Below are 13,242 nucleotides of genomic sequence, written 5' to 3' on the forward strand. Positions count from 1 at the left end.
GCACGTCCAGCTGGGAGGAGGCCTCGGGGAAGACCCAGGACTAGGTGGAGGGCTGATATCTCCACCCTGGCCTGGGAACACCTCGGGATCCCCTAGTGAGAGCTGGTTAATGTGTCTCGGAAAAGGGAAGTTTGGGGTCCACTGCTGGAGCTGCTGCCCCCGCGACCCGACCTTGGATAAGCAGACAAAGATGGATGGATGTGCGTGTGAGTGAGAGGTGTATGTTCCACAGGCTACAGTATGTCCAAAACTTAACACCAACATTTCACCCCAGCCCCTCATCCACCTTCAACTCCATCCATCAATCCATCCAGCCATCCAATTCACTGAAACATGTTTATAGTGTATGGTGGGTTATTGGGGCTAGTGCGATCATACTGGCCTCACGCTCTATCTGAGAAGGCATCAGTAACTATGGTAACAGAGCGCCATTATGAGGGGTTAAGATGAATGCGATGAGCAGCTGTTGATTTTGGTGTGTGAATAAACGGCTACAAAAAGGTGTGCAGCCAAAGAGAAATGACCTGCCTTGTCATTCCAGCGATTCCTATAGTGTAAATGTAACCGATGAGATTTACAAGTGCCACAGCATGAAACAGACTTTTATAGAACCGAAATCTGACTAGAAACAAAAATGATAGCAATTAGGCTGTTAATGTTTACAATATCTGATTCCTGTAAGAACGGTGGATGCATGTTTGTGTTCATTACATTTGTCAATGTACTGTAGAATAACAAAACAAAGAAGAGTTCAGTCTGCAGTCATTTAAGTGCTGTGATTGGCTGCATTGACGCCACCTCAGTATTAACATCTACTGTATATCAACACAACATCTCCACCTGCTCCACTCTGCTGCACCTGCTCTGTCCGTCTCCCCCTGCATTGCCGAAAAGCCTGTTCTCAGTAAATCTGGCTCATTGTTAGCCGCTTTGATTGTAACCGATTTCGCTTCTTGCATTATTGGGTGTACGGTGTCATAAAGCAAGTATTAAGGTAATGTTATCTTAAATTAAAATAAGGTAATACAGTCACATTATCAGGCCAGGATTAGTCTCGCTCTGCCAGACCTTCCTCCACAGCGCTGCGGAGGAGGATCTGGCTAGTCCACACAGCATTCCGGGATGGGAGAAAAACAAGCTCTGGTTTATTGGAATTTCTTTAAACCAATCACAATAGTCACGGAACCGCTGCCAAATAGTCTCAGGAAGGAACTTGTTTTGGTGGAACATGTGTACGTTCAAAGGTTGTTTTAGTCGTCCAACAGAAAACTCAGATTGGACAGATAGTCTAGCTAGCTGACTGGATTTACCCTGCAGAGATCTGAGGAGCAGTTAACCATAGTCCTCAGAAATCCACCGGAGTTTAGAATGTCAACACAAAGAAAGCGGAAGGACACGGACATCGGCGAAAAGAGGTGAATCCGGCAGAATTTCCTGCCGCACCAGAGCAATCCCGGAAGTGGAACGGCGTGGATATAATATAGACTAGGCCAGGATAAATTACTCGTACATTGTTAACATAATTGTGAAAAGGAGGCGAAGGCTGTTTTATTGTACTCAAGTAACCGTAACAGTTCTTGTTGTTATCGTGATTGCAATATTTAGTCACAAAGCACGACCCTAGACAGTCTGGTCCAAGGCCCAGATGTCCCCCGACCGTGGAGACGCCCCTGTGCAACAGTGGCTAAATATTTACCGGAATGATCTTTGATTGATGATTTTTTTTTTTTTTTTTTTAAAAACGTCCCCATGTTATCACCCAAATGTCAGATTGGAATTGTTATCCATCAACATCACTGCCTTTAAACTGTATTATGAACCAAAAAGCAAGTGAATACCTTTTTGAGATGCATTGTAACATCAACACCAGCCAGAGGGAAGCGCTGCACTGCATGAGGTAGACTGTATCCCTCAAACACAGGCACACTGTGGCTCACTCCGTCTCCAGAGTCAAACACCACACCTACAACAAAAAGAAGCATTTAAACAAAAAAAAAAAAAAAAAAAAAAAAAAAAAAACAGTCTCACATTTTCGTTTTGAACTAAGAAGGAAACTATGGCTTTAAAACAGCAGTTTAAAATCACGCCAAAATGAGAGAGATGCATGTCCAAGACATTGGGCCTCATTCATCAAACGTTAAGAACAAATGTGTTCTTAAACCCCACTTATGCAGTTTTCATGAAGATTCTTGCATTCACCAAGGTTTTCTTATTTGGGATTTGTTGTTCGGTAAGAACAGAATCTACATACACTCAAGAGCACTCTTGCGCAAAATTTTGAGCGGACATGTTTGCGCAAAACAAGTAGATACTGTTTTCGTCCGTTCTAATTTAAAATGTAACAATTCTCTCCATTTTGTAACCAATTATTTTCATTATTTTACATACAAGTATACATTTGTTTTAATAAAAAACACTCCTGCTCATTTGTAAAGCATTTTTAATTGCCATTGCGTATCAATTGTGCTAGGCCTATATACTGTAAATAAACTTTCCTTGCTTTGCCTTCAATTCACATCAATTATGTTAACGGGGAACCCTGCCATCCAATAACAAGTGATTGATCACGCTATATACGCCAAGAGTATCTTCTATGTTTGTGTAGATTTCAGATCAAACGCTACTAAATATGATGTCTCATTTTTTTTATTAACTTCTTGCAGCAGTACCTCCACTTCAGAATTGCTAAAGTTTTTCCTTTCTTTTGGAGTCGAGGCCTCCACCGCCTTTACCAGGTCTTTGACATTTCTCCAAGTGTGCACGTGACACGGCCCTGCCAGCTCATGCCCTTTTATGGGAATTAAACGGGTTGTTTACCTATGCTAAATAGGAGCAATGGGCACGCGCTTTCAATTTACGAAGACATTGGGATTCATCATTCTAAGAACACACCTGCGAACAATTCTGCTGTTGAAGAACACGTCATGAATCAGATAGACTTTTCTTAGGGACTTTAAGAACATATTTAAAAAGGAACATGCCGACTTATTGGGAATTTAGCTTATTCAACGTAACCCCCAGAGTTAGACAAGTCGATACATACCCTTCTCAACTCCGTGCGTGCTGTAATGCTGTCTGCAGCGGCTCCAGCGGCATCAGGCCAGCACAGAAAATGCAGGTGAATGGTTCCAGCAATCTTACTGCTCCGAATAAGGGACAAAATAATGCCAACATGTTCCTATTTACATGTTGTTACATTTGTAGAGTCACAGCGTGTACAAAAAACAACGTAACATGAGACACAGCCGTCTTCTAACCCTAAACAAACCGGGAACTATATTCTCAGGCGGAAGAATATAGTACTTGGGCGGAGTGATTTGCTTTGCAGCAAGCCTGTCTGAGAATATTGTTCCCGGTTTGTTTGTGGTTAGAAGACGGCTGTGTCTCATGTTACCTGTTTTTTTGTAAATAGGAACATGTTATTGTTATGTTATTTTGTCACAATTCGGAGCAGTAGGATTACTGGAACCATTCACCTGCATGTTCTGTGCTAGGCTAACAGCATTACAGCACGTACAGAGATGAGAAGGGTATGTATGGACTTATCTAAACGCTTGGGGTTACGGTGAATAAGCTAAAGTCCCAATAAGTCAGCGTATTCCTTTAAGAGAAAACTTAGGAATAGGGTTGGTATCGTTTGGGGTTTTTCCGATAGCGGTGCTAAAACGATACTTTTAAAAAGGGTACTGGTGCCTGAACCGAAATATACATTTATAATGTATATAATATAAAATAAAAAAAAAGGGAGTACAAAACGACAGTTGGAAACATTAAAGAACGGCTTGTTTATTGCTAAGGCCATATGGTCATAATTAAATGATTGATTAATAATTTAACAATAATAACTTATAACAATGACTTATTTCACCAGTAAATTGCTGGTAAACTACAAAAACAAGCACCAGATGGGGAAAAGGGTATTTTACAATAACTTAAAATACACCACAAAGCTGGCGAGTTTCAAGTGAACGGTTACGTCCCAGTGTTGGAATCCGCTACAGGGAAATACTTTACTGTATTTCCCTGTAGAGGATTCTAACACTCCAACACTTTACACCGCTTAACGTAAGCGGTCAGCATTTTAACCATTGTGTTAATCCAGCTACGAGCTAACGGTAACGTAGCGTCCCGCGCAGCGACGCTTCTGGAAAAAAACGAAATGAGGCACCGAAAGTTTCGTTATTATTCGGTCTCGTTACTACAGTTTACGTCGGAACCGGTACCTAACCCTACTTAAGATATTGGTGAATGAGGCCCATTGTCCTTATAATGAAAGAACACATTACCAATGTATGACTAAGTATTCATCCACACAAATCTATCCAACACAATGCACAGGTAAAATGCATTAAAAAACAATGATATGGGGTTTTCATTTATACTTATGTTTATTTGGTTAATAGTTTGTCTATTTGGTTATCGTTTCATTATATTGTCTTGATTTGATATTTATTAACTGTATAATAACACAATACCATACACAGTCCTATATATCTATCTTTATTTATCTGTAGTTTGTTGTTTACGTTTTGTTTATTTTTTGTAAAAATATTTAGCTAAAAGTGTTATTCTTATACTGTATTTTTTTCCTATCTTTTTTCTATTTAAAGAGTGTTTTGTAAGATGCTAAAATCTGCTGCTGGAAATCTAATTTCCTTGCGGGAGTCATCCCAAAAGGATCAATGAAAGAGAAGTTTAAGTCTATTGTAGTTTTCGGTCCATCTTTTTTAAATTGATGTCGTTTTAAAAATGACTACAACAAAAAAATACAATATTTAGCCAAGTTACCAGTGGTTCTCCCTGCTGCGTAAAGAGCCAGCACTGCCTGCATGGCCACGTAGGTGAAGGGAACATTGAAACACTCAAACATGATCTCCACCATGCGCTGGCGGTTCGCCAAGGGGTTCATGGCTGCCTCGGTCAGCAGAACAGGGTGATCGTCTGGATCCACACACAGCTGCTGGAACGTGTGATGCCAAATCTAAAACCCAAAAAACAAACAGTCGAGTTTAGAATTAAGTCAAGGTAATTAGCGCATTTGCGGTCCAATGAGTTATATTATTTGTCCATACAGATTCTTTAGTCTGTCAGCACTGAAGAGTTTGGTAAGTGTACTCTAGCTTGCAGGAGTTTGCATGACTTTTTTTCTGAGCAATAGTTCTCACGACTATTTCTGTAGTGGATCAAAATTATCTTGTGTAGATTTAGCAGGGTTATTTTCTCGCCATTGTCTAAATATGGAAATTACATTGGCAGAGACTGATGCAAAAACAAGCATAGTTGGAGTCAACATTACAACGCCATCACATCCAGAGAGCCAAAGAAAGCCCATTTTTCATAATTTTTACGGTTTACAATTGTATGTTTCGGTGCAATTATAAACTGCATTTCACAGCAGCTTTTTTGTTTTTATTTACACTTTATTGTAAGATACCCCTTGTTTCACTAATACTCCTTTCTTTACAGATGCACTTTTAAATCCATCCCCTGCTATCCCTGGGCCAGGATATCGGATGGCTCCGGTCATAATCACTAGAATGCACAATGACATTTCTGATAATATTTCGTATAGTAGGGGTTTAGCGATAAATCGATCTGGATCAATTCAATATCTTCGATGCAAAGTGAAAATATCGATACACATCATCCTTGAAATGCGCCTGTATTTTGAAATATATATTTCTAAAAATAAAAAAAAAAAATTCATTTAAATGTTGGAAAAGCACAGTGATAAAATAGTCAAATCATATTTCAGTTGCGTTCCATGTTGTGAGTAACTGATTGTGTTAGATGGACACATGAGCAGCGGTGGATGAAGTATTCAGTACACTGTTTCAGTGTAACGGTTTGGGGGCAATAAGTTGCTATTCACAATAAAACCTGTAGATCTAATGCCTTGATGCAGGAGCATATTGTATAATCATCTTATAGTATAATGTATCACTATTTAATTGTCATAGTATATGGTCTTTGTAACCCTATTGTGCCAACAGGAAATTATACTGTACATGCACCGATGAATGTCAAACGGCAACTTTGAAATGCCAATTAGAGAAAACTAAAGCTAATCTGGCTAAGGATGGAATGCTTGGATCTTTCTGGAGCTGTCAGACCACCATTCACAATGCATGACTTTGGAATGTATACTTAGTTTTGTCATTTTTCCTGCATGAACACACAACGTATGGAATTAGGACACAAGTTAATACCTCATGGGAAGGATCAGTAAAAAAATACCTGACTATTCCTGCATTATAACAAAAAAGAAAAATCTGGTAAAATGCCATTCATGAGCACCACAATACCCTGATATCAAAACATACCAGATTTACTGGAACTTACCCACACATACTAAATATCTTGAAAAAAAAAAAAAAAAAAAAGAAAAAAAACCAAGGATCCTTTTTCACAAAAACACTAGTGCAAAAACAGCCAGTGACCTCACATATGAGGCATATGCGTTCCTACTTACCTTTTCCATTTCGTCCCAGTTACGAATGATCCCATTCTTTATGGGATGCTTCAGAGCCAGGACCCCTCTCATGTGTTGAGCCTCATGTCCAATGTAGGTCTCCCTTTCAAGGTTACCATTCATTATTTCCTGACAAAGACAAAGCTAAAATCAGAAAGGCTGACTAGAAGCAAGGCCACATCACTATTATAATGCATTTTTTTGCAGAGCACATTAAGTCATACATTAAGTATATCCCAGTACCTCGTATTTTGGCATCCCGATAATTGTTGGGAATATAACGTTTGGGAGGTCTTGATCTGCAAATCCAGCTTTCATCAAACCAGAGCCCGTATCCAGTACTATAGGGGTCTTGAAATCTGTCATCTGCAATCACATCGAGACAAATAAATCCATTTGAATCAAATGAACAATAATGCTGGGGATGCCTCCCCATGTTAGGCAACTCTCCTTCACACACACACAATCTGGTTTTAACAGGCCCATGACTGGGTCAACTTGTCATGAGTTAACTCAGTCAGGACTCAGGATGTGGTTAGCCTAGCATAAATACTGAGCAAGCAAACAGCTAGCCTGGCTCTGTGTGTCTAATCAACATCTCATTTGCTTAACCCTTAGACATGCAGAAATGAAATTACTGTCAATTTGTGGTTTTAAAAAGGGAGTTGCACACTGGAAGTGCTTCTTGGCAGCAGTCTGCTGCGGAATCTCAAACTTTTTTGTCATCACAGTAGGGATGCACCGAATCCAGATTTTTGGAGTTCAGCCGAACACCGAATCCACTGGTTAAGAGTCTGCCGAATCTGAAACCGAATACCACTCCCATCCTCAGTCCTCTAACACAGTAAACACATTAATGAAGTAAACAACGTTGCACAACTCAACAACTATTCTTTTGGATGTTTCATACCAAATGTTTTAACAGCGGCCATGTTGTGTATTGTTTAGGGTCCTCGCCACCACGAGACAAATTGAGAGAGATTGAACATGTAGCTGGACTCCATATTCACTTTCTCACAGCCTACTGCATTGAACGCTCCACCTAGGTAAACACCTTCCCGTAATCAACGGTGCCGTCATTACGTCGACCAGCGTAGGGTTCGGTGGAAAAAAAATTCTACGGTTTGGCAGAAACCGAACCCCGTCAAAAAGCCCAATATTCGGCCGAATCCGAAGCCGAATCCTGGATTCAGTGCATCCCTGCATCACAGTAAAGCTGCAAAGATTAAATCGATTAGTTGTCCACTACTTTGACAAGTGATTCATTGGTTTGTTATTTAACATTCTCTGATTCCAGCTTCTTATATGTGAATATTTTCTGGTTTCTTCACTCCTCTACGATAGTGAACTGCATATCTTTGAGTTGTGGACATTTGAGGACATCCTCTTCGGCTTTAGAAAACATTTTTCACCATTTTCTGACCTTTTTATAGATCAAACGACTAATCTAGAAAATAATCAGATCAATCAATAATCCTTAATTGCAGCCCTACATCACAGTAAGACTGCCAGGTTTGGTAACCTCTATGGCTGTGCAGAGTGAAAAACCCAAACATGTGTTCACTGACTATGTGGCAACCTGTGCTGTGGCCAGAGACAAGAAATGGGTCTAGCAAGCCTTAAACTACAAATTGCCTTAATTCCATTTCTGTTTGAGAGTTTCAATTTACATGCACACCAATATTCCATTATTCCGAAAATGACAATATTCCAAATTTGATACAGGTTATGTAAACGGCATATCGATATTCCAAATAAGGCCTTTTTCCGAATGTAGTATTTTCCGATTAAGACGTGGGATATTTTGGTATTATTCAGGTTTTAGAGGCATTCTTTGGACATGTATACAGCGCATTCAATCTGGGTTTTTAAACCGCAGTTTACGCCCAGTTTACGGCCTCTTTGCCTGTTTACGGCTTATGGTCAGCTCTGTGCGTCGCTAGGGTTGTTGTACACAAACCAACCAGCCAACAGTTTGCCAGGCTGCAGAACCGATAAGAACGAGAAACCGCTACTATAAAACATTATCAAAGACTTGGATATCAACAGGTTTTTGGACATGCGCACACTGTGCTACGCCGACCTTTTCAAGAAACTGGTTGAAGGAATGAAAGAGGGATGCTGTGTTCGCACAGTCCAACAAATCCACTGCTAAACTTTGAGAGAAAAAAAAAAAACAAAAAAAAAAAAAAAAAAATCATATTTTGCATGGCTACATGTACTACACATGTGCTACATGAACGGGAACATTAGTGAAATATTCACGTTCATTAGCCATGTAAACAGCTTAGTCGGAATATCATCTTTTTCGGAACAGGGGAAAACCTGGAATATTATGTGCACGTAAATGTAGTCCTTGAGATTAGAAGGTGTTGGTAGGTGTATTTGAAAATTAGAAAGAGCCAGGCTAGCTGTTTCCCTCTGCTTACAGTCTTTATGCTAAGCTAAACTACAACATTGAAAGCGCCAGCACACCACCTCCCCCTCCGCCCCATGGTTCTACAGTAGAGTGTACCTCTCTCATGTTGATGTTAAGCTGGGCCTGAATCCCAGGTGACCCAGAGCCGGATATCCTCATGGCCTCAGAGCTCTGAACACCATCAGGCAAGTCTTCATTCTGCTCATCTGTGCCCCCGGGGTCAAACTCCAGAGGCTGGTCAGGACACGGCTTGGGTGCTGCCTGCTGATGTGGGTGCTCATCTGCAGGAGATTCAGTCTGGAATCCCTTTGCCGGGTCTAAATGTGTCTGTAGCAAACCAGCAGCTACCACAGGTGTATCATCTTCATCTTTAGTGCTTATTTCATTGTATTTCTCGGTAAGTGCATGGTTGTTGTTGTTGCTGCTGCTGCTGCGTTCCTTCACATTTGGATTGACATCCAAGGTGTGACTGACGGCTGCATTCACATTCTCTGGCAGCGCGTCAAGTGGTTTATCTTCAAGATCATGTTGCACAAAACCCGGATCTTGAGCAACTGAGGGCCAAGCTGGATCCTGCAGCTCTGCGGCATCAGGAGACTTGTGTTCAGCGAGGTTGTCATTCACAGGAAGCGAAGCCTTTCTTGGCTTGAGCGCAGGAGGAAGGTGCAATTTTCTGCCTGGGTCAAAGACTCCGTCTTCTGGCCTCATTTCAGAGGTTAAAGAAGAAGCATTTTCACCAGATTCGTCCAATTGTTTCCCATGGATGCATCCCTGAGGTTGGATCCCCAACTCTTCAGAAGGATCCTTTAAATCAGAGGCAATATTAAAGGTAGCTCTATTCAACACTGATGGCTCAGCTCCAGAGCAATCACCTTGACATTGGGAATCTGGAAGTTGAACCAAGTCTTGCGGCGTAGCCTCTTTGGTATCAGGACCCAATACTTTTATATGTTCAGTTTTACAAGTATCCTGAGCCTGAGAATCATTCAGGACCAAAGATGTTGAGTGTGTTCTCTGTGATCTGTTATGACTACCTGATAAAAGCTCATCACAGAGGGCTTGGTCCTTCTTATTCTCACTTCTAGCCTTCTCCATTATTGAACATTTTACAACCTTTCTAGCTGCGTCCTTGTGCTTCTTCACTTTACGCTCTTTGTTCAAACTCTCCTCAAGCTTCTCCACCTCCCTTTTCTCCTTCTCCAGTTGTAACCGAAAAGCCTCCCTCTCTTTGCTCATACTCGACGGTCCGTTCGTATCCGGAGGTTTGCTCACAGAGAGCGCTTCTTCGGGGTTTTCTTCGCAGCGTCGGAGCTGGTGGATCTTCAGGTTCTCCTCCACGATCAGTTCATCCAGGACATGGACTTTTCTAAGCTCCGTCAGCAGGTCCGGCCAGCTGTGAAACGCTACCGTTTCTGCTCCTGTGGCAGCTTCAGCGCAGTGCCCGTCATCTTCAGAAGCCTTAGGTTCACTCGCAGATCCAGTTGACCTGGGCTCACTGAGGTTGTCAGATTCTGCAGGGTCAAGGTAATCCTCGAGGCCGAGAACGCCGGCTTCAGCCAGCTCACTAGAGGACATCTGTAAAAATGAACATAAGCAGATAAAGCACGCTTAACAAACACTGCAGGTTTACACTTGGTGTATCAACTGTAGTTCAATGAAGGTAGACATTTCTTCTGTGGTCACAGTGGCCGACAAACAAGCTGCACAGGTACACATACTGGAGAGAAACCAACAGGAATCCCATTGTATAAATCAGACTACCCTACCATCACCTTAGTCAACAGTGATGAGTAATATTTAATTACTCATTTAATTAAGTCTTAAACATTGTCCTCAAACAAAGTAACTATAAAAAGGCACCATGTTAAAAAAAAAAAAAAAAAAAAAAAAAGGCATCGCATACAGTATGTACAAATACCATCTGGTGTGTACTTTATGGCTGTACATTTCTTTAATGGTAAATGTAAAAACATTTATTCATTCATTTTGGCTACCAGTGATCATTTTTTTTTCAGTGAAATCTGATTTAAAAAATTAAATAAAAAAATAGTTGACAAGCTTGACTACAACTAAAATGAGTAGAAAAACTGTTTTTGGACTAACTTCATCTACAATCCCACTGAATGGAGTTGCAAATAAACTGAGACAAAAATCATGCAAGCTGACATTTCCAAACAAGGACATTAACATAAAAGCATAGTAACAATGACACTAAAATGTCACTGATGAACAGAAAATGTCTTTAGGGTTTGTTGACAGGCTAAAATTTATTAATTATCAAAATTATGAAAACGAATACAACAAACTACACAACAATCAAAGTACTACATTTCACACAGTTGGCTACTCTGTTGCCGACCAAGTAGTCTTGCTTTGCCAGACCTTCCTCCACAGCACTGCGGAGGTGGATCTGGCTAGTCCACACAGCATTCCGGGATGGGAGAAAAACGTGCTCTGGTTTATTAGCATGTCTTTAGTTAAACCAATCACAATGGTCAGGGGCGGCGCTAAGCACCAGACTGAGCCCCGGTGCCGATGCAAAATAGCTCGGGAAGGAAATTGTTTACGTTCAAAAGTCGTTTTAGCCGTGCAACAGAGAACTCAGATTGGACAGATAGTCTAGCTAGCTGTCTGGATTTATCCTGCAGAGATCTGAGGAGCAGTTAACCATAGCCCTCAGAAATCCACCGGGGTTTAAAATTCCAACACAAAGAAAGCAGAAGGTGACAGACATCCGGGAGGAAAGAGGGACATCTGGCGGAATTTCCGGCGGCAACGGAGCAATCCCGGAAGTGGAACGTCGTGGATATAGACTACCAACCAAGTAACTGAACTTTTAGCCACTTTACGAAGGCTTTGAAATACGTTTGAAAGAATGTGATTAGCCAATCGTGAAGACCGCAATTAATTGAATGTGCAATATTTAGCTGAATGTTTGGTGTAACATTTTTTTATTCCTCTTTTTATTATATTTACTGTTTTTTTCCACAAGAAAAACGCTGGAATAATGTTAGATATCACAGACCGTTTACAGAAATGTCCTATTTTCAGTGGATTTTTCATTTATTTTCTATAACTTCATATTACAGGATGGTAGAAGGTTTTATATGTAAATGCTGCTATTGAACTGAGGGCATATCAGACATTTCAGTTTACAGGAAAGTAAAAAAATTTTTTATTGGAATTGTTATTTTATGATTATAACTTTAGCTGTTGTGATTAATGTTTTGCATTTGACTGTTCAATGTTCCATGCTTATTAAAAGAAAAAACACTTATTGCTGGCAATCCATATCTATGTTCTCATCCTTGCATAAGAACAAAGTAGTTTTGATGGTGTCTCGTGTTATAATGCTCCATGAGAGGTTTTATCTTTTATACAGCGAGTATTGAACTTTAGCTAAACTTAAGAAGAAAAGAAATCGGCAATCGAATCGTAATCGCAATATCTGGCAGAAAAATCGCAATTATCCAAATTGTTGAGCCCTAGTTCATAACCGTGATTTGATCTACCATCAGCTTAACATACCACACAGAGATGGTCCTCACTGTCCCACAGCGGCCACCGATTCTGCTGGTCCTCAGACCTCAGCAGGGCATCCAGCACAGCCTCCTGAGCCAGAACAGTTTCTTCTTTCTGTAGAGAAAGACATGTATTTGACTGCTGAGCACAACTGCTGATCAACTAAGAAATTACAATATCAATGGGCTCTTTTTTAAACCTGTGATTGGCATCTGACGGTATATTGGGACATTTCATGACAGTGAAAATTATCACCAGTTGCAGCCCTTAACGGCAGCAATCATCCACCCCTTTACTTCAATGGGGCATCTCTTACCTCTAGTATTTTATCAGCCCTGTCCAGGATCTTTTCCACTTCCCTCAAATCCTCCTGCTCTTTCACATCCCAATCATTTAGGGAAATATCGATCACACTGGAAGGAAGAAAAAAAAAAATACAGGAAAAGTGCCAATTGGTCATTTCTTTTCACCAAACCAATCTTCCAGCTAATACATAATTATTAAAATTCTACAAGCAAATACTTGTGACATCCACATTCAACTAATTACTCCCTTTAATTCATAACTGTTACTGGCTACAGTGCATTCCACTGGGAAATAACAGGCCAGTGTGCAGCTTTTAGATGCTTTCAACTGTGGTTTCCATGTTGCCATAGTAATTGTTCCTGTAACGTACAAATCAGTGGTGCATGACATCACCTGCAGACTTTTAGTACATTTTCACTGTGCTTTTCACCATTTTCAAATCAGTCACCATTTTTAAACCTGACTAAAACAAATGAAGTTTCTGAATGTTTATAACCCATAAACATCTGCAGCACTTTAAAGC

General features: G+C 40.5%; 1 protein-coding gene across 3 annotated transcripts in view; it reads right to left on the minus strand.

The window, feature by feature from the left end:
- Window positions 1–13,242, minus strand: part of LOC114572744 (uncharacterized) — a 41,851-nt gene that overhangs the window by 6,822 nt on the left and 21,787 nt on the right. For all 3 annotated transcript variants that reach the window (XM_028604476.1, XM_028604478.1, XM_028604477.1), the window contains 7 exons: window positions 12,730–12,826; window positions 12,420–12,527; window positions 8,988–10,466; window positions 6,716–6,838; window positions 6,473–6,601; window positions 4,789–4,981; window positions 1,839–1,963 (listed from right to left, as the gene is read on the minus strand). In XM_028604476.1, the coding sequence (XP_028460277.1) occupies window positions 1,839–1,963; window positions 4,789–4,981; window positions 6,473–6,601; window positions 6,716–6,838; window positions 8,988–10,466; window positions 12,420–12,527; window positions 12,730–12,826 (2,254 nt within the window). The remainder of the gene's footprint in view (window positions 1–1,838; window positions 1,964–4,788; window positions 4,982–6,472; window positions 6,602–6,715; window positions 6,839–8,987; window positions 10,467–12,419; window positions 12,528–12,729; window positions 12,827–13,242) is intronic.

The sequence above is a fragment of the Perca flavescens genome, chromosome 18, assembly GCF_004354835.1.
Source record: "Perca flavescens isolate YP-PL-M2 chromosome 18, PFLA_1.0, whole genome shotgun sequence".
Taxonomy (NCBI): domain Eukaryota; kingdom Metazoa; phylum Chordata; class Actinopteri; order Perciformes; family Percidae; genus Perca; species Perca flavescens.